General features: G+C 39.6%; 1 protein-coding gene across 1 annotated transcript; it reads right to left on the reverse strand.

Annotated features, from left to right (window-relative positions):
- Positions 1 to 9044: 9044 nt before the first annotated feature.
- On the reverse strand, positions 9045 to 21708 carry LOC135473504 (glycine receptor subunit alpha-2-like). The gene is made up of 8 exons (XM_064753355.1): positions 21611 to 21708; positions 20883 to 20947; positions 20087 to 20154; positions 18758 to 18987; positions 18090 to 18172; positions 17489 to 17614; positions 12267 to 12619; positions 9045 to 9856 (listed from the first exon to the last, which is right to left on the reverse strand). The coding sequence occupies exons 1-8, from the start codon at positions 21706 to 21708 to the stop codon at positions 9707 to 9709; spliced, it is 1173 nt and encodes a 390-aa protein (XP_064609425.1). The 3' UTR covers positions 9045 to 9706.
- Between the last annotated feature and the right edge of the window lie 4043 nt (positions 21709 to 25751).

Consider the following 25751-nt stretch of genomic DNA (forward strand, 5'->3'; position numbering starts at 1 on the left):
TCTGATGAAGCATGACCTTCTCCATTGACTTGCTCTTATATAAGGACACGCAGAACAATGGCGATTTCAGACTACAGTTTCTGTCGTCGTTTTCCAATCATTGGTAATGTCTTCCAATTACTTTTAATGTCTCCAGTAGAGGTTAATGTCCTTCTATCAAAATAATGACTTGCGATCACCAAGAATCTTAACCTTGATATCAACGAATATCGATCACCGTATATCTATTTCCTTAGGTCCTCTGATGAATACTAGTAGAGTTCGCATGAAGTGATATATTTGGGCTTCTTACTAGTAAGCACAGTTCAAACTGTAAATCCACAGTCAAATTCTCAAAGACCAGTTTTATTACTAAAATATGTGCCTTCGTGCCAGAATGGGTAACGTGCAAGAGAAGCACATATCGCTATGAGCCCATGCTTGCTTTCTCTCCTGTGTACCTAAATCGTGGCCAAAGACAGTATCGCCTTGCAACTATACGATTAAAAGATATATATATCATCTACATGTTTGAAAGCAAATCCTATCATGGGTGAGTGAGTGCTTGGGGTTTAACGCCGTACTCAACAATTTTTCATTCATATGACGACGAAGGAATCCTTAGCGTGAAATGTGCCTCCTTGTTGCAGGGCGGATTTCCACCGCTCTTATCTAGTCCTGCTTTACTGAGACGCCTTACCGAAGGCAAGTAAGCTGCCCCAAATAAGCCATTATACTGATACTAGTCAACAAGTCGTTGCCTTATCTCCTTCATGCTGAACGCCAAGCAAGGAAGTTACAACTGCCTCTTTTAAGGTCTTAGGTGTGACTCGATCCAGGATTGACCCTGGATCTACCTCTCCCGAAGCGGACGCTCTACCAACTGTGCCATCGGGGCCGGTTAATCCCATGAAAACTGAGCTGGAAACCAACTGTAGAAAGTTATAAAACTTGCAGTTTGAGGTACCTCCCGAATATCATAGAAAAAACTGATGACAGGACCATATCAGCCAAAATTAACACTAGATTTACTTACGACTAGAAACGTTTGTAAACAGTGTTAATTTTCACACAATTCCAGCGAATTATGTAGACATAAAAAGCGTTCAGAAAATACTGGCTTCCTCTCGGGCCGTACGTGGCAAGGGGTGGCAGCAACCTGCAGATGGTCGGGAGCTTCCCCTGGGCTCTGCCCGCTTTCCTCCAACCATAATGCTGGCCGACGTCGTATAAGTGAGTACGGCCTAAAACAGCAACCAAATGAATATATAAATAAATAAACAAATAAATAGACCAAAAAAATACCCTGTGGTTCCCACCTTAGTGCAGACGTCCACATTTTAGATGATCGTCTTGTTTTCGGGGGTAGATCCGGAAAAGAATCGCGCCATATGCTAATTACAAATTTGAATCTTATGATCCCGTATACACAGGATTGACCAGGTTCAGACAAAATCCAATAGCTTTGAAAACCACAATGACTGAAGTATGTTTTTCAGCATCGTCGTGGATTTCCATCGTTCCGTATGGAATGCTTATTTTTTTATGGATTTGTGTCCTGCGTATCACACAAAAAATTACCTGTATATAGATTACCAATAATGTGCGGAAAATTTCATTAAAGTGTTCAGAATAAAAGTAATCTGAGGATCTGACACCGGAAGCTAGATGCCGCAGTAGTCACACAAGATCGGTGATGATATCCCAAGGAACATCCCAAAGAACATCCCAAAGGACATCCCAAGGAACATCCCAAAGATATCCCAAGGAATAACGTGGTTTGGTACATTGTTTTAAATCCTAACGGCATAATAGACGATCTATGTCAATAACTGCAGGTCAATTTCCAAAACAGCACATGCTACTAAGAACTAAGGAAATGTATAAATTAAATATAAGGAAGCAGTCGATTACAAATGTTTATACATTATCCAACGTGACGATTTTATTTGACACGATGTAGATAAAACTGCAAGCACCGCGAGCTAACGGCATTCGACAAAGTTGTGTAGGAGAGTACCAGAGATCCAGGACATTCTGTTCAAGCATATTTGACCAAATTCAAAATGCATACGAATAATTTTGAGAAAGTAATCCGTTTTTACCGTAGTTACCCAGCAAAGTACTGATTTTTTTTTTTTTGCTTGTCAGTGTCCGATGAAGGCAACCAGTGCCATCTAATGGGTCAGACAGCGTATGTGAAGGTACGTGGATTTTGCAGGCAGCAATGCCTTCAATGAATATTTCGTTAAACAGATTTAGGATCCGTTTACGATGAAAGTTGTAACCTAGTTATCGGGCATTAACGTGTGGAAATAGACTTCTGTAGAGAATATAGTATATATACACGATGCTGAGAGTTGCCATGATCAGTGAGAACTGCCAGGAATCTGCCTAGTCCAGGCAGAAATCTCGGTAGTTGCGTGGGATGTGAAGTGTAAGGGTGAGGGGGGGTGGGGGGGGGGTGAGGGGGGGGGGGGGGGGGGGGGGAGGGGGCTGTGGTTGGAGGTGGATTAATACGTTGGAACGCCAAGGTCAGGGATAATTGAGTAATTAGTGTAGCTGGTGTTGTACTACAGAAGGGTGAGCACAGGGAACTTCTACAGAAGAGCGTTATAGGTGCCAATATTCGAAACATTAGCACACATTTACAGAAAACTACATTTCCTTAATTTGGTTTCGCACATCAGTTCCCATGAACAGTATTAGTCCTGGAAGCAAGTATTCTGTCATCACCAGTAACGTATATTGGACAGCGGTCAGTCCTATGTTTGTTACCGAAGGTTGACAGAGGTTTGGTTTCGTTCTGTTTTGTTTCTTCATGGTTTCATGTTTCTTTTAAATCGCTTTCAACATTATCGCCACTGAAAGTATTCATTTCTCGAATACAATATATAGTTAATATTTGACTAATTGGCTTAATTTTACTTTCACTTTTTTTTCTTTTTTTCTTCTTCTTCTATGCCTTGTAATTTAATACCATTTATGCATTTACATGAACAATTAGAATAAATACTAACTGAGGTAAATTGACAAGAGGCCGAATTTCACCGGTTACGTGTGATCGTTTGCTAACTATCACACTGTCATCGCCGGTCTGGATTTACTCTCTATGCTGTACATCGTTTATAGTATTCTCTCGACAGCACCTGGCCCAGTATGTGTAGCTAGCTTACTTTATTGACCAGTTCTCTACCACAAAGGTATCTTGTTGGGTCACTTTTCAAGTGACAATTAACCTCAAGACGTTTGATGGTTTATAACGCTCTGCTTTGACGTCACGTTTAAGGTAACGGAATATCCTGACACAGCTGGTGGATTGTTACCGTAAATACACCAAAATAAGGGTTAACTTTTACACACACAGCCTAACAGTTTACGGTGGACAATAGTCACCAACACTTTATACACAGGCTGTTGTATGAACCGCTTCGTGGATTCATACACTTGGCACAACTTGTTTTTTGTTTTATATCTCTTAATACAACATTCCACCACTTTATACAAAATTTCATAACGTCATGCTAACGGCATACATCGTAACGTGTGCGGTAGACATAGCTAAAATGGGTTGTAAATTTTCCCGGAACCTGGCTGTGACTTTAGCAATCCGTTTCCGAGTACTTAGCCCGCAAACTAGCCGTATCGGGAGCATCCATGCCGGTATGTCTGCAATGTCAACCACTTAACCTCTCATTTCTCCTCCCTTAAAGTTATCAATCTGTTTACAGTCCTGCTCTTAATTCCTGCCGCGCAGCGGTCCAAACTGCATGTGTAACACTGCAGTATGATAGGCTGGCTGGCTATGTTGGTTTGTAAAAATAAACAATCATCTATCCCGTATGTAAACTAATTACATATACATATGCGGTTGTCCACCCGCTAAAAAAGTTAGTTTACAAATATTTTGTACGATTTTTATCACTGCGTCTCACCCAAAATGAAGGAAGTCTGCCGGAAAGGTTAAGAAGCGGTTAATGTGAGTCAGAGCCAACTGGAACTGGCTGATGAGACCGGAACTAGCCATCTCCAGCAATAATTCCTGATCAGATCAGGCGTCAACCGAAAACTTTCTGTACCCGTCATCTACAGGGTTTCAAATTTCGCGCAGTGATATAGCCTGACATGGTGATAGAAATCTGTGGCCAGCTGGATGTTTTTTTGTGATGGTTGACATAATTACCGATCACTTCTGTCATCGCCCTTATCTACGCACAGACGTTGGCGATTTCAGTCACGACACCACCAGGTTTTGACCACCTATTCCCTGCAATCTGATTGGACAGTAACAACCCTCTGTGAAATGAAGCTAGCGTGACGTCATTTATGTTCAAGCTACGTTGTGAGTAAAGCTAAGTGGGGCACTTAATGAAAAGTACAATTTTACAAGGTACCCACGCACGTGAAATAGCTTACGATACCTACAAGATCTTCCAGTCCACTCGGAAGTTTTTGGCATTGACGTAAGCATGATAAAACTCTAGCACATAACACGAAGTTCCAATTAAACACTTAAAAGTATCACTTCAGTGTAAATTATTCGGAAGTTTAAAACTATTCACCTAGTACAGATCGATAATCCTATAAATGTTTCATCAAAGTAATGATAGTAAGGTAACGTGATATCATTCTTGACTTTGACAGCATTGTCTCATGAGGCAAATCAGTAACTCGTATACAACAAGTAAATGTTAATTCCAGATTGGCGGCCATCCTTTGTAGACATGTATTGTATAATTTCAGCTTTTCGGTCATGTTTTGGAGATATACACTATATACAATAACTAAATGTTAATTCCAGCTTGGTGGTCACCTTTTGAAGACGTACTATATACTACAACTAAATGTTATTTCCAGCATGGCAGCTATCTTTTGCAGATATGTACTATATAATTTCAGCTTTTCGGTCATGTTTTGGAGATATACACTATATACAATAACTAAATGTTAATTCCAGCATGGAGACGTACTATATACTACAACTAAATGTTATTTCCTGCTTGGGCGGACATCTTTTGGAGACACTTATAGCAGGTAGAGGTAGACTAGAAGTACTAGGGCAGATTTCAAAAGTGCTTTTGATACAACGTGCATTTTATGATCATAGAAATTAAAATTTGGACAAGTTTTCTTAAAGAGAACAATAGTTAAATTTTCCAAATTCTATCTTCTTTCATCCAAAATAAGCGCTAAAATCACAACTCAAATTTACACAGAAGTCCGGACTGCTTTGTAGGATTAGGCCCAGGATGGCTAGTTACTTGTAGGGTGCTAGTGGTGAGCTAGTGGCATGCCACTAAGAGCCTCTGGTGTCAGAAGAAGGACAAGAAGGCAGGCGTCGTTCGTCTGAACCAGTGCTTCCTTACGTTGTGAGCCGACAGTGCATTGTGCAACAACATGCAATGTCATTACGCCTGGATTATGCGGTATTGAGAGAAAATTGAGTAACTGTGTAATGGCGTTAACAGTGAATTAGCTGAGCAGCGTGTATCTCCCCCCCCCCCCCCCCCCCCCCCAGTATGCTCAACCTCACACAAATAGTTTGGCACCGTGTATAGATGATGCAGATACTTCACAATGTCTTTCAGGATCTGGCCTTCAATAATCTTACAAATTTGTACCGTACAATTGCTCTAATCATCCTGCCACATAGGCTGTAATCATGCTCACAGGCAATACTCCCAAGAAGCGCTTACAGGATTACATCACTGTCTCCATAACATAGCTCACTTTTTGGCATAGTTTCTAGATGTTTACACGTATCCTCAGACGGATCATAAAGTAACGGTCCTCAATGGAGAAAAATAATAATAACAAAACTTCAAAAGATCTTGACTAGGAATATTTAGTTGAGCATTGCCATATGCTGTAATAGCAGAATACATTCTAGTATCACTTAGATAACAGACTTTCTGTTAAAGCTAACTGATTAATTTTTTGAGTGTACAAGAATGCTGCTTAACTTTTGTGCGCAGCCCAGTCAGTGACGTAAGGGTATTCCCCAGAATTCCGCCTTCTTATTGGCTAACGGACCACATATGTAAGGATAGGTTCGCAATATAGCTACCACGAGAGAGATAGAGGTTACAGCTTTTGTTTGCTTTTCTTTCTTTAGAACCTTACAGTTTTCTAACCAAAAAATTTGCAAATAAAATAAAACTTGTTGCACTAAGGGATATAGACAATGGACTGTCATCTTTTTTATTTAAAGTGATGAAATCATGTTGTTTGAAAAGGAGAACATATTTTAAGTAACAACAGAAAAAAGGGGATGAGAAAGACCTTTTTTCTGACATCGCTACCATACCAAATCTTGGCATTGTTCAAGATTTCTGTTCCTTGTTGGCTAGAAAGGAAGTGATGTACAGCTGATGTAGGTAATGAGCATGCGCTTTCGAAGAAAATTTGTTTTACCAAGATTATCCCTAGCGCAGCGGACGACCACAAATTAGACGCAAAATGTTCTTTAACCACAGTCAAGTCACCCCAGATAGGTCAATTAATTGCCTTACTTTCTGCACTTGTAAAACCAATTAACACGCACATGTAATGTTAGAATTGCCTTACGGCCTCTGGGGGGTATCCGTTTCATTGCTCTCGTGACACCGGTACATTTCCCGATGGTTAATATAGGTTGGATAGATAATGCCTCTCTAAATAGATTTCCTCAGATTAATAAGGGACACTGATACATGCCCACAAGGCCAAACTGGTATATTTCTGCATCGGGCATTCATTCCAAAGTGTGCCAAGAAAACCCTCATAGTCACGGTTAAACATACGGCCAACTTGAAATATTCCAGAATGGTTAACCTGCACTGTAACTTCACAGACGGCAGCATTAGACATTGGACAGTTGAGATTTCATGGGATGTTGATATGCATTCAACGAATACTTAATCATTGTATATGTACATTCTACTGCAAACTCGATATTTTCTCCAAGCCTTCAACTTTTCAGCCGACTGCCTGGTTTACATTCAGTTGACTATACAGTGTAATTTGCCAGTGTGGTTTAACAAAGAACCTCCCTATTCCTGCACCCATTAAAATTATCGCCATTGTATAAATGTGGCGTCAAAAAATAAACAAATAAATAACTAAATGAATTCATAAATGACTACAGTACGAACAGTGGCGTACCACTAGCTTTGCAACTAGAAAACCTTCAGCAGGCTTTTCGCATACCACAACCATTTCTGATACACGGAGAGTAAAGCCGGGAGTAGCGACGACAAAGTGATGACTGGAAAAGGCCTCACGTAGATTTGCTTCAGATAGCGTTTTACTCTATATTCATGTAAATGTCGAAATACATGTATGTAGTAACAACTTAGTAGTCCTAGTGGCTTCGCTTTGTGTGATAAGGGTGGGGTTGTGTAGTCTTCGTTATGGAATTCCAGGTAGGGATGTAATTTATAGCTTTTAACCTAGTACAGATTCAAATGTTATGAATTAGTTCTCCTTTAACCTAATATGAGGACGATTATGTCACAATTATAGATGCAGATCTATTTTATCCCACAAAAAGGTAAACTTGAGGATCTGACCGCCTTAATTCACGGAACGTATATATTGGTTCATAGAATTTAATATAACATTTAGTTGAGAAAGCAACAGTAAACATAATTATGAGACATGTCCAGATTTAACTTATTTATGTATTTGGTTGGTGTTTTACGCCGTACTCAACAATCATGTCTATATTAAATGACCTTTGTCTTTATGTATCTGCAAAGTTAGGGCGTGCGCCTCCAAGTCCGGAGACCCCGGGATCAAACCCGGGTCGGGTCATTCCTAAGACTTTTAAAATTGTGCTTGCTGCTGCCTCTGTTGGCGCTCAGCACTGAGAAGTTAGAGCAAGGAAAAGGACTGGTTAACCCCTTTGTCAGTATAATGTGACTGCGTGTCATGTCTGATGTCTGCGGCCTGATACTTCAGCGCATGGCGGCAGCACTTTGGCGGTATGGATTCGACCTGCCTCAGTAAGACACAGTATATGCCCAATTAAACTCCTGATCAAATTGTTAAGTACGACGTAAATCCCCATACATACATACATAGATACATACATACATACTGTTATGTGCACGGCTGCCGTCAGTTTCTAAATTTAGCTTGCCATTGTTTACATACGCTGAGTTCGGCGCCTGTTTGTTTACATCAAGTGTTCAGGAATTTTCTTATTCTAGACAATTCCACCAGGCTATATAAGACCTATGAAAGCAGGTCAAACGGAGAGAGGAGAGAACAGAGAACGGAGAAAGGAGAATTATTGAGAGCTTGGATGCTCTTGCTGTGTATTACTTTAGTAGGCCATTTGTGCTGAATTTTGGTGTCTCTATAGCCTCTGGCTTTGTTATATCCTATCTCCACCGAGCACTTGTTCAGTCCGAACTTGTATATTTGATTCGTGCTCTTGTGTACACAGTGCTTATTAGTACACGGACCCTGTCTGTGGAATTTTGTGTATATTTCGTCATACACTCAGTTATACTGTGGATTTTCCCTCCTTTGAATTTGCCTCTGAGCATTTATGCCTGTGTGGTATATATTGTGGAATATATGCGTCCGTTTGGACTTGACACCGTAAGTACCTTAGTATTTGTATAGATACTGCTATCCTTTCTTGTTAAACTTAAGTACTTTAGTATTTGTATAAGTCTTATTATCTGTTCTTGTTAAAGCTAATAAATTGTTGTAAAATAAAATCTGCTGGTTTTGGTTACTTTTTTGTGCGGCTAAACTGTCCTGTATTTCGAACAAGCCATCTCTTTATAATACAGACAGTTTGGGTCGTAACAATACATACATACATACATACATGCATACATACAAACATACATACATACAAGATGGTCGTCATATGACTGAAAAATTGTTGAGTACGACGTTAAACCCCAAGCACTCACTCACTCACTCATCTACAAGATGATGAACACCACTTAATGCAGTATGATTTTAACAGTGACAGTATTCAGCGCACTGAAACTAATTATATCATAAGACAATTATGATCATGACAGTGTGATATGTACTGCAACAATAGCCACATGTGTGTATCCAGCCCTGACCCAAAAGGTCATCAACCCAGTTTGGTAATTACGGGAACTAACGATTAACCGACACACTCTGTTCACTGTGGGGTTCCGATAGACCGTAATACTTGGTAAGTGCTTCTTATTAACAAGATATTCATAGTGGGTTATCACCTGTACTGTCACAAACAGGTAAACGGACCTCAACTCTTCTTACATATCTTTGTTCCTGGATGAACTTTGCCACAAACGCACATAACACTGAAAATCATTCTGGTCTCCGAGCTGTGAAAATTTCCTTTCCTCGATGTTTTTTGTCCTGCAGCCAAAATCAGCCTTGTTCGTAACATCAATCCATCCATCAACCCGTCTATCCAATTCTTTGTAAACAGTCTACACGTGCCTGTGACCAGGTTTACTAAGGTTATACCACATGTACATAATTACGCAGTGGAGATTTTCAGTGTCTTTGGCAAATTATTTTCAAGGTCATTGAGGTCATATAATTTGTATTTTGTGACACTTGCAACCACGATTGATCTCTTGATTTAAGCACTTGTCACTGAACTCGTACCACGTGTGCAGTTAATAATGTAGACAGATCAGTCCGTCCATTCGTCCATCCGTTCGATTGTTTTGTCTCAGTGGTTCTGAAAACTCGAAAAGATACGACATCAGTGATTGTTCCATTACATCAGGGTGTAATATGTCCAGTATATAACGTTGATCAAACCGAACATCAATGGGAATCCAAACCGAGACACTTTGTCCAGCAGAAGAGCCTTCCGTTTTCCTATTGACTTCAAAGTTCCGTTGACTGACGGCTTTCGGCTGGAGGTCTTCAAAAACATAGAATAAAAAACAACAATGGAAGGATTATAATGATCATAGAGCATAATAGCAGCAGGAATAATAAGGGAGAATATGCAAGAAATGCAACAGTAAGTCATCTTTTAGTTGTCACTATGTACTTAATTAAATAGGTGCTACAATTTTTATATTCTTGGGAGTAAGATTATTGTCCAATTTATCTTTAAACAAACCATCCTTTATCCTATGGATAATCGTCATGTTGAAAGAAAATTTCATGTGTGCATTTATTGTTTTACCAAGCCATTTCTGCTAGCAATGATACATTGCCACATTTTGACACTATACATATATAGATGCCATCGCTGGCTCAGTCATACAAAGCGTTCTTCTCGCTCAGGCTGATCAGTGAGGTTGCTTACTGAGTGGGTTGCAAGCTTGAGTAAGGAAGTTTGTCAGATACTTGGCGAAAGGCGGTGATTTAATCCAGCCACTCTGGTTTCCTCTCTTAATAAACCTGGTTTCCTCTCTTAATAAACCTTATGCATGCGATCTATTCCTGATTAATGCATTAAACACTAACCAAGTAAATTAATATGTTTTGAGATTTTAAAGCTGGTACCTGCTGCAATCTTCAAATCTCTTAAATCTATGAACAAATCTCAGTTAAGTGTGCAAATGCATTCACCAAATCTTTTGATATACGTCTTAACTGAGTGAACATTGGTTGGATTTGAACCGTTTACAAAATCTTGGATACCAGCTACCCGTAATAGCAGATTTCTGGAATATTAAAGCATTTGCCTTTACATAACAATGTGCACGAAGTCGATGAGAAAACCTAACTACCGATCTTGCCACTTTTGAGTTAACCTTCCTTTCCCTTCCTTGATTTTTTTCCAAATTAACCACGGAAATACATTGTTTTAAAGAAAATAAAAGGGCGTGTAAAATTTACATGTGGCATTATAGCCTATACTCATCTTTCTTTACATATGTAAATACACAGGGGAAACAACTGATAACGTTCACATTTCTGTTTTGCAATTAGAGTAGTCCCCCTTAGAGGGATCATAACTGGAGCATTCAGAAAGCACTGGCGAATTTGTAACTCTAATCGACTACAACAAGATTGGGCTTCAATAACCAACCCTTCTCAGCCTCAGCCGGACAAAACAGTGAATTAATTTATTTATTTACTTATCTGAATGGTTTTACGCAAATTACGGAGTACTCTGAAACATTTCACTCATATGAACTGATAAATTGTTGTAAGGTTATATTTACGACAACAGTTCGGTTTTATGAGGATAGAGGAAACCCGAGTGCCCGTGGTAAACCACCGACCTCAGGTAAATTCCTGCTGAATTTTCCTACGTGTGACACACAGACTTGCACGTCAGGTCGTTGAAAAACAAATGGCCTCCAACAGGCGTAAGGATGTGAAATCAGGATTATGAGCTCCGTCGATTGCTTGATATTGTCTTCAAGATTCTCTATGTGCATGGTCGGGTATCACTTAGGCGTATATAAAGGCGTTCAGGTTCATGAATGGATTTGTTTATTTATTTTTTTATTTATCTGTGTTTTGCGCCATACTCAAGAATATTTCAATTATACGACGTCGGCCTGTATTACGGTGGGAGGAAACAGAGCAGAACTCGGGAGGAACCCACTACCATCCGCATGCTGCTGGAAGACCTTCCCACGCACGGCTGTCATGCATGGAGGACAATGGGGAAATCAATGGTCCTAACTAGGCAGCCTGTATAAAGAGCTAGGCCAGCAAAAACTCTTCTGACAAAAAAAAATGCATGAGCCATTCTAGAAGCCCGTAACGTTATATCATCTCCAAATGTCGCAATTGCGACAATAGGGGGACCATCTACATGTAGTTCTCTAGGCCTATACCCTAATGTGGGTGCACCGGCATCAGGGTGAATAGAGCACTGCTGTTATTGGAATCTTAAATTGCGAATTACATCCCCTAATGTCGCACTGAATCAAGATGTCATAATTTGTCGTCGAATATTCGCGGCTTAATGTTGAGAGCTGCTGTAGATATTAAATAAAATGTCGCAATTGCGTTAGATTTTTTTTCTTCTGTGTTATAATCGGTATTTCGAGCACTTATAGGCCAGTGACGTCAAATATTTTGCAACTATCATCGCTGCCTCTTTTTGTTACATCGTTATTATGCTTAAGCCATTGTGCTATGGGGCGCGTACGTACCTACTTCTTAAAAGCATACATGAACAGCTATAATAAAATCTTAACTGAGGTAAATTGATAATTGGATGTATTTCACTCGTAATACCTGTAGCCATATCTCAACTATCATACTGTCGTCACTGCTCTGGTTTTACTCTCTACTGTGTAGTCTTTTATAACTTTCCTGATTACATGTATACGATAGTGTACTGTACCTAGCTGACATACCGGGCTAGAGACATCGTCTGTACTCTTGGAATGGCGACTCAACACATTCACGAAAGCGAACTCCAGCAAGGCGGCGAAGACGAAGACAAGACAAACGGCCATCCAGACATCCAGAGCCTTGGCGTACGAGACCCTGGGCAGAGAGTTCTGTAGACTGGAGCTCTGGGTGGTCAGAGTCAAGATAGTCAACACGCCCAGTGAGATGCGGGCGGGAATAGCCTCCACATTCAGCCAAAATGACACCCAAGACAGGATGACGATGAGGATGCTGGGTACGTAGATCTGAATGATATAATAACCCTTGTCTCTCTCCATCCGCAAATCAGCCCGGACACAAGTGAAATTTTTTAGTCCTGTGAATAGAACGTGTATATTTATATATTCGAATGCATGATTTGTTGTTTGACAAAATCTTCAAAAGTTTTTCACTTATACGGTATCGGTTTACCATAGCGAAGGAATCTAGGCATCAAACGCGAAATCTCCAAGTTGATTTTCACAGGAAATCATACTTAACGACTAAGCAAACTGGATAGAGGTACCCCGGATGAAACGCGAATATCTGCACAAAGAGCGCTGGCAGTCGTAATGCGGCTTATTAAAGCAATACCGCTTGTCTTTCGTGTGTCTGTTGACTTTCTAAGGGGCTTTGCTGATTGGCTAATTCAAAGATTACTTTTTCAAATGCATTTTCGACAATTAAATCAGATCGAATCGTTTACAAAAACTCGACAGTGTTTTTATTTGTTATTTTATTGTTTATCTATTTGATTGGTGTTTCACGCCGTACTAAAAAATATTTCACTTATACCACAGCAGTCAGAATGAGCTGGAGTTGACTTTTAGAGGCGTTGCAAAGTTTTTTAAATGCATGTCCCGGTTTTAAGTTTTAATAAAAATGATTCAGTTTACTTTGAAAGTAATTTTCAGTGTTGGGTGTTATGGCATATTTGTTGGCATCCAGTGCTATGTTATTCATATCTTCCTGCCAAGCTACATGCGTTCCATTTGGCTTTCCTCTACTGCATGTACTTTATAATTAATTATTTTCTCCCTGTATTGTCTTCTTTGGGGAGAACTTCAACTAAAATGTTGTTCACTAATTTTTTTAAGAAATCAAAGTTTGTAAAACTTGATACTAAATTAACCTTTGGGTGTAGTACGGCGTAATGCACGGTATGAATAAGTACATGTGGGTAGATGGCCTTTCATGTCCCACTCCTTACAGCCCATGAGCCGCTCAATACGCTCGCTTCACTTCACTGCTACCAATACGCAAGTTTGACATTTGGAGTCTGTGAGACGCAGGTTTGTTTAGACTTATACCTTCAGCACTCATGTCCTCGCGCGGAATTATTTAATCAGCATTGATCAATAAAATTGTTTCAGGTTTTGGTTAGAATCAAGTTGTACATGGTTTAGACAGAGAGAATGCATGTGTACAAAGTATTATCAGAAACAAAGGTTGCGACGGATTGTTTGTGTTTTCTGACATCACTTCCTGCCTCATTACCTTGACCTCAATGACCTCGGCATTGTTCAGGATTTCTGTACAAAATTTGGTATTGGTCGCAGTGATGTAAAGCTAACGTAGAGCGACCATGCCTTTCAGGGTTAGGCCCGCAAATAGAAAGCTCTTATCGTTCGACCAATCTACATATACATGTCATAAACATTGCACATCAGTTGATCATCAGAAAGGCACTCAAAAAATGGCTGCTCTCGCTCTCGCTAAAATTGTTAGGCTAGTTACTTATGCAAAAATTAACTCCGAATGTATGACAAGGGCCGTAGAATGTATCGATCCCGTTCTAAGCTAGTGTCACCCAACTGCCTTTTAATGACAAGCACATTTCATGCAGGCGAGTGTCGAGGAGTTAATGAAAATGGTCATCGTATACATATCAATCAGCTGCAGATGACATCAGATCAGGGGTTGCCTGTGCTTGTGTTGGTCAACATTTGTGTTTGTATTTGTTATACAGTGCTATTAGCTTGTCTTCCCAGCTATATATAAGACATGTTCATTAATTCAATGACCTAATCAAATGTATTACAATCACTGTACTAAATATAACAATAACTTGGTTTCGTGTGCTCAGGTGTTTTTCCACCATTAACGATGAACACGCTCGATGGTGAGGCTACTGAGGTAATAAGCCCAATCAGCGTTTCATGAGTCTCGCGAGTTCACACAGATGTTGGTGAGACTGGTGGAAGGTCTCACAAACTAACGTAGATAATAGACGTTATTTTACGGTAGGTGCTAAATTGAATACACATCTGTCTGTCCACTAGGCGGCGCCGTTGGCACCTAACGTAAAATCACGTCCTTTAGCTGCGGTAGTTTGCGAGAGCTTCCACCTGTCTCGCCGACATCTGTGTGAACTAGCGAGACCACTGAAACGCCGACTGAGCTTATAATCATTGATGAAGAACCAATAAAAAGTTATAACGCCTTTACAAAACCATTATTACATCATGCTGTACATGACCATATTCATACAGGAAATGCAGCTCCGCTTCGGAGAGATCGCTTTTAAACTGCTCAGCAATTTTGCCATACGCATGCAATGTCGTTATCTCGTCCGCGTCATTTTTGAAGCATATCTGTACACTTCATTTTGTACAGATGCCTGTGCTGGTTAACTGGTCCGTATTAGACTTTCTCTCAGGGGACAAACAGAGGTTATCTCCCCATAATACCGGACGTCTGGTACATAATTATATTAATGGCTGGTCGTAGCGCGTGGCTCCTGTTTGGAGCAGGCTTTCTGTTGCGCATTACACAGTGCAGTCTCCCCATCTCATCGTTTTGGCTACCTCACCCATACTGCCCTAATGTATCAGTGTGGAAATATATCATATAACTGCAGACGTGTTTGTTTTGCAGATCGAGTTATCAAAACCATTTTGTTTGAATTGGATGGGGGTTGTGCAGTTGGCAGCAAGGTATATTACATACGTCTGATTGACAAAACCCGGACTGACAAAACTCCAACCATGTCAAAATGCACAAGAAAGAGTTTCCAAAATAGATCTCTTCAGATAGATTGTGTTTTGCATAATAGACAAATTGGCATCACTAAATTTGATGATCGAAGTGTCTCTTGTGCCGAAGTCATTTATTATAGAACATTAGGGAGAACTGCTGTTCCAGAACCCGGATCTAGTTAAATCAATTACACTGGCTCTTGGGACGACTAATGGGCTGGTTGTTATGGTATAAATTAAATTAACATATTCGGGTTCATCAGAGGGGCATCGACACCAGGATTTTCACCAGGAGAACGAACTAATATGTTCAATTCCAAATCGGACTAGGTGCTGGACGAGTCCGAACAGAGATAGTAGATGATCTATACAGCCATCCAAGTAAGGTTTCGATTATAAAACTATATTTAATAATTTATATATGAACAGCTAAAATAAAATCCTACCTAAATTGACAAGAGCCCGTATTTCAACGGTTGGTTGTCATCATTTACCAGTTATAACGCTGCATGTTGTAGTTGTTACTCTGGTTTTACTCTCTATTCTGCACAGCCATCCAAGTAAGGTTACGCTTAATAAAGCCATATATCTACCTGCCATGTAGTATATTATCAGCTTATCCCTTTCAATTCCTTTCACTGTAATTTACTTTGTGGGAAAATTCGTGTTCGTAATGACCGCATCAGATTAGTTTTAAGCGGTTGCTGCATTATTATAGTTCTATCGGGGGTTTGTGAATGACAGTGTACTCGCTTGTCTTTGTCACATTTCGACCTCTAAAGTAATCGCAAGACTATTTACTAAAGCAACGCTTAACATTCACAAACCCGCAATGTTTCTTGTATAGAACAACCACGATACAGAAATGAAATTCAGAGAGAATCTGGTTCCCTGTGGCTTCTACATGGTGTCAGATAATGTACTGTAATGTAATGGGGAATCTAGTCCTATTGAGAATTTAATTACCACTGGGTAATCAGCTATAGAACCCCAACAGTTTGCTTGGTTTAGATATCTTTCACATTAATGGATTTTTACACCTATGTTCAGGTGAAGATTAAAAATAATGTATGGTGCAGTATTTAGAAATCCAAAACATAACGGAAGTATATGCTGAAATTATCTAAAATTATCGCAGTTCACGACGAATACTATTTACATGAACCTCTGCAATTTCCCTTCCTTATTCTCACAACCCCTAGTCTCAACTTTTTTGTGCACGCTTTTCCACCGTAAGAACAAAAACTTTTATGATATTTACAATATTCGGATTTGTTTCATTGGTTTCTAACGCAAAGATTGAGAATAGCGAGCAAAGAATTTCGGTTCTGACAGACAATATCAGTAACGTAAGTCCAGAAGTCCAGATGTGTCTGTTCAGACATAGGCACTAAGAGGTGTATACAAATTCCTTACACGTTATGGAAGACTATCCAAGCCACCAATACATCACATGTATGCTGACTAGACTGACCTTTACATTAAGTCACCAGATACCTTGACCCGGAAATATCTCGTTTACCAGAATAAACCGTAGCAGATCTATCTGATTTGGCATGAGTTCTCTAATAGTCAGCAAAGTTATTCCACGCTTATCTGGCAGGGCATTGTCTTCCATCTTTCCGTTCTCGCGGGATATAACTCACAACCCAAACATTTCCCAGGTGATGTGTGAGACTGTGAAACGTGTGGTATGCTGGTTTGCCTGCTGCGCGCTCTCTCCACACACCAGGGGAGCGAATAACAGTTCTCCATCATGCCGATCTCAACCCACGGAAGTAAATACCAGTGCTCTATATATAAAGTCCTTCCCTGCGCAATAACGACTTTCACACTTATTACTAGTAAATGATGAAGCACGTGTGTAAATTTCGTCACTTCTGTGAATTGTATGGCTCAGGGCGAAGTCTACATATTTCCATGCAGTGTGAGTGAGGTTACTGAAACAATTCTTTTTACATTGAAATTTATCGTTAAATTTCGAACATAACGCAACACGATACTTTGAACTGAAAAGAAAGTACTTTGATGGACTTCACCTAAGACAAACTCTTCTTCCACGACTTTCAAGTTTATGAAATCTTTCAACAAAATTCATGTACTGTCAAATACTATAAGGACAAGAGAACAGTTCTTCTAAAGCCGAATCACCTCTTCCATAACTTTCCGCTTAGATTTTTAAGACACACCTGTATATAAATTTGCACGCTTTAGATAGTTCTACTCACCGTAATTTTTGCTGCAGTCCTCAACTGTTAATCCGTCAAGCCTGAATTGTGAGATGACCACCATATCCGTAATAACCGGTGGATTCCCCATCCACGCGAACTGCAGGTATTCTGTACTGTGACCATCTGGGAAGGGAGTGGTATGGAAGCCGGTTAATGCCTTCACTGTACCATGGTACTTTTGTTTAATCATGCGACCATGGAACCAAGCGATGAAACGATACAACGATGGTACGATGATGGAATTAACCGTCTTCCACAGAAAAGGTCTAAGTGCTTGAATTACACATGGACTGACATATCGAAATGAACTGATTTTCTCGCTGAAAGATTTATTGTAAAGTAACCCAATTTGACATGTTCTATGTTTTCAAAAACAAATGTCTCAAATAAAACGAGACAAGGAGAATAATATGCCAAACGAGTAGAAAAGTGAATAAAATTATATGCTTACGAAGTAGATTTATTGAAACGATATAGATATGTGGGAATCAGAGAATAAGTGAGTACACTGTCATCACCACGTCTGCGGTTTACCGTTACTTCACACATTGATTGTTACTTTCAGTGAAACCAGGCTAAATACATTCACAGTACTCACAGCTCTCCACGATGATGGGACAGACCTGGGCGTCCAATGGATACTTCTCCAGGTTCATCTGACAACTTAGCCGCAGCGATAACCTGTGGACCAGGGATTGATTGACTGATTGCTTGAGTGATTGCATGAATGATTGATTGGTTCATTCATTCATTCATTCATCCATTATTCTGTTCTTTATTGCGTGGTTGAATAATTTATAGATTGATTGATATGTTTATGTTACTGATTGATTGAAAAGGTTGATTCATTTATTAATTTGTCAATTGCTTGACTGATTCATTCATTTGGTGATTTATTTGATTAAGAAACCTGAATCGTAGATTTCTTGGTTGGTTGTTTGATTGTTTGGTTGGTTAATTGATTCATATCTTCATTTATTCATTCTTTTCACTCGTTCACTTATTCATTTCATTCGGTCACTTATTCATTTCCAGCATTCACTTATTCTGTTCAAGCATTCACTTATTCCTTTCATTCAATCATTCATTATTTCACATGGCTTACTTAGTGAATTGATTAATTTCGAGGACTGCTTGCATGATTATCAGGGTAAATATTTCATTGACAGCTGGAACAAACACTTAAATACACTAATACCTTGGTTTCATGAAAATCAACACATCTTTTTCTGAAATATCGCAGCTACATGGAAATTCCTTGATTACCTGAGACTGTAAAACACGGTGCCGTTTCTGTAGATGTGAAGTAGACGATTGGACACCGTGACCATGTGAAAGCGCGCGCTCTTTTCATTGACAAAGAACAGGTCGGGCACCCAGACCCTGTCAATGAGCTTAACGTCCAGCTCCAGTGGCTCGGGTAGGACTGTGTTAGATTCGTAAGACAGGCGATGGTCCCGCCACAACTGCCGCAGGAAAATTGTTATCGTAAAGTCCTAGAACAGAGCGTTTTTACACAAGGGTGTGATAGTAGGAAAACGGTGATAACGGAAGTCACGATAATGTGTTTCATTTCAATGAAGCTGTGCTTTACTGATTCAAATGAACCTTAACTGCCTGATCGTGATAACACGAAACGGCCTGAAAAATAATTTCGTTAGAAAATAAAAAATAAGCCGATGAAAAAGTTAACGTAAATTAACGCAACAGGTATATGCAAGCCAATATATGCAAAATAGGACTCGTTCTTACATAAAGGAAGATGACAGCAGTTGAAGGTACCTGTTTTCTGCCAAATCTGTATTTTTTTCTCTTTTGTTAAATCAGCTATGAAAATGATATTAATCTAAATTCGATGATAAACGACTGATAGTGTCTATTCCGAACATTTTGGCAAGATATCGATAAATGTAAATACAGTTTAATTTTGCTATTATTTTAGAACAGCCCAAATAATTACCTTTAACAAAATTTCCTAAAATTTAGGAAGCGATGGCATTAAAATTCTTTGAAGTTAGTTATCATTTTAACACTAAATGGCAGAAGTACCAGGTATGGTGATATTTACTGAATAACAATAATTTGACCAATTAGCGAATATTGGCTTTTGGCCAAAAAACAAAAATAAAGATTTATTCGGTAAGTGTATATAGTTTTATATTCTCAAGTTCAAGCATAGCTGGTAGAGCGTCCTTGGTCGGGTCACACCTAAGACCTTAAAAAAGAGGAAACTGTAACTTCCTCGCTTGACGTTCAGCATGAAGGGGATAGCGCAACGATCAGTATAATGGCTCGGGCAGGGCTGCTTACTTGGCTTCGGTAAGTCATCACAGTGAAGCAGCACTAGATAAAAGAGCGGTGTAAATCCGTTCCGCAACAAGGAGGCACATTACACACACTCTAAGGACTCCTTCGTCGTCATATGACTAAAAAATTGTTAAGAACGACGTTAAACCCCAAGCGCTCACTCACTCATGTATATCTGAGCCGTCGTCGCATAAGTGAAATATTCTTTAGTACGACCTAAAGCACCAATCAAATAAATGTTCCGAGTAAAACATCAGGCTTATAATAAAGTATTATAAAATATCTCACCATGGCGGCTTCGTCGAAAGAATCAATGCTACAGACGTAAATCTGTACCCCCACCATGGTAGGTGTGCCTAAAACAAGCGTAACGTCTATAATGTAAATAAATTAACATGCATACACGAGGTGTGGGAACAACAATTAGACATCACATCACATGTCACAAATGTCACAAAGACCTTTCTGACGATATATACATAATACAGTACTGTGTTTATTTAACTGCCCTCATCATCAGGGGATACATCAACATATATTGAATTTCCAACATAACTATCATGAGACCCTTGAAAATACTGGTTCGAGTTTTTCGATTTTTGAATAACGAATATCGTACTAGCACCAGATTCGATATTCAGATCTCAAATGACCCGCTGGACGTACAAACTTCACCACCATGTTCACCATATGAACTCACACTGCCCTCAATGAGACTCTGTCTCGAATATGGTGCCAGCAACAATCAAATAAATAAATAAATCGAATAACAAAACACCCATGTCTTTCCAGCGTGTGATTCGATATTTGAACAACGAATGTGGTGGTAGCACGATATTTGATATTCGAATAACGAATGTGATGGTAGCACGATGGTCGATATTCGAATAACGAATGTGGTACGCTGACATGTACGCCATATTGCATGATGGTAGACGAAATGTCTTCAAGGAACATTAGGCACCGTAAATGGCCTCGCTTATCGTCACCAAATCACATGAACACTGAGAGGGCAAACGACAAATTTCCTGCCAAAGCCCGGGATTGAACCCGTTATATGAAAAACCTGGACTAGACTATATACCTGTTATATCGTTTGGTAGCTCCGTAGAGTCATAGTCAACCAACAAGGCATGAATGGTCTCTTTTCTGAAATACAGTCCCAAAATAAAACACTTTGATTCAGTAGCCACAATCGACAGGGAATCGACAATTTACCTTACGATTCTTATCATTTACTGATGTCAATCGATCGACAACTTTTATTTTAAAGCGAGCTAAACCATAAACTGGCTTTTATAACAACACCATGAACATAAGAGAGTATAAACCATATGCTCATATCTTCAAGTATTTTCAAACGCTTATATTGTACGGTTTAAAAAGCAAAGAAAACATTAACGTGAAGTATATGTCAAAAGAATGACCATTAAACACTGTCCAGAAAAATATTTCGTTTCATTTCATTTACTTTTTTAACCAAATAAAATGCATTTGAAACTCTAGGTTCCACGGTGGCCTCTTCTTGGCCATATTTGGGATCCGAGACATACTTCACGTTAGTGTTTTCTTTGCCTTTAAATGAATTCTGTATACTGAATGGACACCAGCTGCTGACCATATGCCATTCTCATGTAATTAAATACTGCTTTTGTTTACGTCACCTAGAATAGGTCAGTTTGTCGTTGAATTATTTTGGTTGAATTGTTTCTTTTTGACACGATTCACAGGTTTTTGTTGCAAAGTTGAATCGCATAAATAGGTACGTGTCTGGAACAAGAGTTGATTCGAATTTCTTTCTCGTGCAGTTACCTTGTTGAGTTGGATGCCATGACACTCCCAATGACGTCATCAATGTACACTGCGCAGACACTGATGAACAGCAGAACCCACATCCACCTTTTCGACATACTTCACACTGAGCACACCTAGATGTCACTTGTTACGACTTCTCGAGGTACGCACCTGCAGATCGAAAGAATACGCTCACAGGTAAATATATACACTGCCGAAGAAAATTTAAAAAAACCGAGCACGCGTTTGAACATTTTTTCATCCAGCAAATCCCTATAACATGTAACGGGGAACCGTCTAAAGCACTTTGGGTCAAATCTCTATTGTGTATTGTACATTCCCGTGTTTGCGATGACGATTTTATAGGCAAAATGGTAACGCAATAATCATATATCACAAGAGAACAATGGCCTATCCGACAAGCACCCCAATAACCAATACCACAGCACTGAGAGCATTGGCAAAAAAGCATAACGACAATTCACTCGACCGCACGATCGACCGAATATCAACTTCCCAGTCTTGACGCCTTCACAATCGAAAACTAGTCCAAGCTACTGGCAGTCCCGACGTCGTAAAACTCTGAATGTATGAAGCGAGAGAGAGATTGTGTGCATTTAGTATTTTAGAGTTTAGTTAACAAGTTTTAGTTTATCTATTAATAACTTTATTTATTCATAGCTTTATTTATTAATAACTTTATTAGTTAAAGATTTTAACTATTAAAGAGTTTGTTTAATTAGCACGGGTATATCACAACATGAAGAAAATAAGTGATGCATGATGCAAAATTCCTCAAGTCTTAAGTAATAACTCCCCTCCCCCCTTAAATTCACCCTTACAACCAGCTTTGTTCGGCTAAACTGGTGTTAAATTCTGTTGTTCCCGAACTACATTCTTATATAGTAAAGACGTGAGGGTTATGTGAAAACAGAGCTGAGAAATCCGTGGGCTGTTATTCTGACATTGATGATTGATGATGGAAAACGGCTAACTTACTTTACCTTCTGTTTACACTTGTGAATCTGAAGTACAGACTTTTTGGATATGAGGCATGTGCTCGAGAAACCATGGAATATCGGTAGGCCTACTCAGCTATGACTGGCCACGCATTCTACACAGGACAACAGGATACCAATACTCACCTGTGACTGACCACGCATTTTACACAGGACAACAGGATACCAATACTCACCTGTGATTGACCACGCATTTTACACAGGACAACAGGATACCAATACTCACCTGTGATTGACCACGCATTCTACACAGGACAACAGGATACCAATACTCACCTGTGATTGACCACGCATTTTACACAGGACAACAGGATACCAATACTCACCTGTGACTGACCACGCATTTTACACAGGACAACAGGATACCAATACTCACCTGTGATTGACCACGCATTCTACACAGGACAACACGATACCAATACTCACCTGTGATTGACCACGCATTTTACACAGGACAACAGGGTACCAATACTCACCTGTGACTGACCACGCATTTTACACAGGACAACAGGATACCAATACTCACCTGTGATTGACCACGCATTCTACACAGGACAACAGGATACCAATACTCACCCTGTGACTGGCCACGCATTCTACACAGGACAACAGGATACCAATACTCACCTGTGATTGACCACACATTTTACACAGACAACAGGATACCGGTACTCACCTGTAATTGACCATGCAATTTACACAAACAACAGGATACCGGTACTCACCTGTAATTGACCATGCAATTTACACAAACAACAGGATACCAGTACTCACCTTTGACTGACCACGCATTTGAAACAGACAACAGGATACCAGTACTCACCTTTGACTGACCACGCATTTGAAACAGACAACAGGATACCAGTACGCACCTGCGATTGATCACGCATTTGAAACAGACAACAATATACCAATACTCACCTGTGACTGACGACGCATTTGAAACAGACAACAGGATACCAATATTCACCTGTGACTGACCACGCATTTTACACAAACAACAGGATACCAATACTCACCTTTGACTGACCACGCATTTGAAACAGACAACAGGATACCAGTACTCACCTTTGACTGACCAAGCATTTCACACAAACAACAGGATACCAATACTCACCCTGTGACTGATCTCGCATTCTACACAGACAACAGGATACCAATACTCACCTGTGACTGACCACGCATTTTACACGGACAACGGGATGCGAATACTCACCTGTGATTGACCACGCATTTTAAGCAGACAACAGGATACCAATACTCACCTGTGATTGACCACACATTTTACACAGACAACGGGATACCAATACTCACCCTGTGACTGACCACGCATTTTAAGCAGACAACAGGATACCAATACTCACCTGTGATTGACCACGCATTTTAAGCAGACAACAGGATACCAATACTCACCTGTGATTGACCACGCATTTTAAGCAGACAACAGGATACCAATACTCACCTGTGATTGACCACGTATTTTAAGCAGACAACAGGATACCAATACTCACCTGTGATTGACCACACATTTTACACAGACAACAGGATACCAATACTCACCTGTGATTGACCACGCATTTTAAGCAGACAACAGGATACCAATACTCACCTGTGATTGACCACACATTTTACACAGACAACAGGATACTCAACCGTGACTGAGAAAGGAGGACACGAATTCGAAATAAATGTCTTGTCTGATGGTCTACATTGTATTTTTATAATGTCATTACCAGTGACCGTTGGTGTCTAGCATTGCCTTTAGAAATGTTATGCTTATGAAAACTAGTCGGTGTGGATTTAATCAAAGTACTCAAGCAATAACCTGTAAAACTTTAAAATCTTTAAAACTGAAGAGAGTAACATTCCTGGCAAAAGCGAATGAGAAAGCTCTTTTAAGAGCAGCGAAATGGATTCAACAATCTTTTCTGATTAGCTCTAATATTGGGACAATATAAGCATAGTGAATAATTGATTTTGGCAATCCAAAAAGATTTTGTGCAAAATGTCACATGACACCTTTCAATTCTCTGTCTACCGCATACCTAACGACTATTGTAATACCACGAGAATAACGCCACTCTTACTCTATGTATAATTTATCCTTTTCCATGGAGGCTTTACAAAGCTGTGATTTTTATAGTCTTACCTTCAAGCAAAAAAATCCTCTCTATGCGATAGGAAGCTTGAATTAAGGGTAACGGTACACTTGGCGAATAGTTACAATTCGATGTGCTTCACAGAACGGGCACCTGCCACCGTGTTAGGTCCTGTTAGTATATGCATCTATAATTGGACAGTCTAGCCTTCAGTAGTCCATCCACAACTATGACCAGGGCTGAGGAAACATCTGCTGATGTTTATCTTTGTTTGTGAAGTGTGTCGGACCTGAGATATCCCCAGGCAGTTTTCAGGGAGCACATAACTCATCAGCTATATCAGCAGAGAGTCTGGCAGCGTGAGGAAATAAAGCCTAAAAGACTGGCAATGGGTCAATACTAGCCTATGCTGGTGATACTGTCTTATAGTGTTCCCATAATATGTGTCTGAACGTAACATCGACTAGAATAACATGGATTAATTCTGTTTTTTTTTTTTTATTTATTCATGTTGATTTCCAGCACAGAATATCTTTTTACAAAATCAGTTCAAATGCATAGTTCTGTATGTGCGATATGAACATGTATTGTATAAGATTAAAGGAAAAAGAAATATCCCCGCAATCATGGCTTTTGGCGTAATGAATAAGTAATCAAAAGAATGGTTGCAGGCTACAGTCTGTCTCTACACTCACCCTGTTTAATCAAGATTCGTCCTATCTCTACAGTCATCCTGTTTAATCAAGATGAGCATCAGTAACCGCGAGTAGTGCAAGTGTACGAGTTCTACAGGTGCTTGTTATTGCGCAATATGTGCTTTACATTTCCTCTAGTTAAGTACCTGACAAAATTGCTTTTGAATGCCGAAATATTATAATAGATCTACTCGATAAAAAAGCAGGATAAATCTCCAACTGAGAACGTCCACCAAGTTGCAAGTTGCACATCAGCAAGCTGCAATTTTATCTGTCTAGTATTTTTGTCCGTTTCATCCCATCTCTTCCCTTGTGGTATAAACGATAAATCTCATATATGATGTTA

Source organism: Liolophura sinensis, chromosome 8 (genome assembly GCF_032854445.1).
Source record: "Liolophura sinensis isolate JHLJ2023 chromosome 8, CUHK_Ljap_v2, whole genome shotgun sequence".
NCBI classification, from domain to species: Eukaryota; Metazoa; Mollusca; class Polyplacophora; order Chitonida; family Chitonidae; genus Liolophura; species Liolophura sinensis.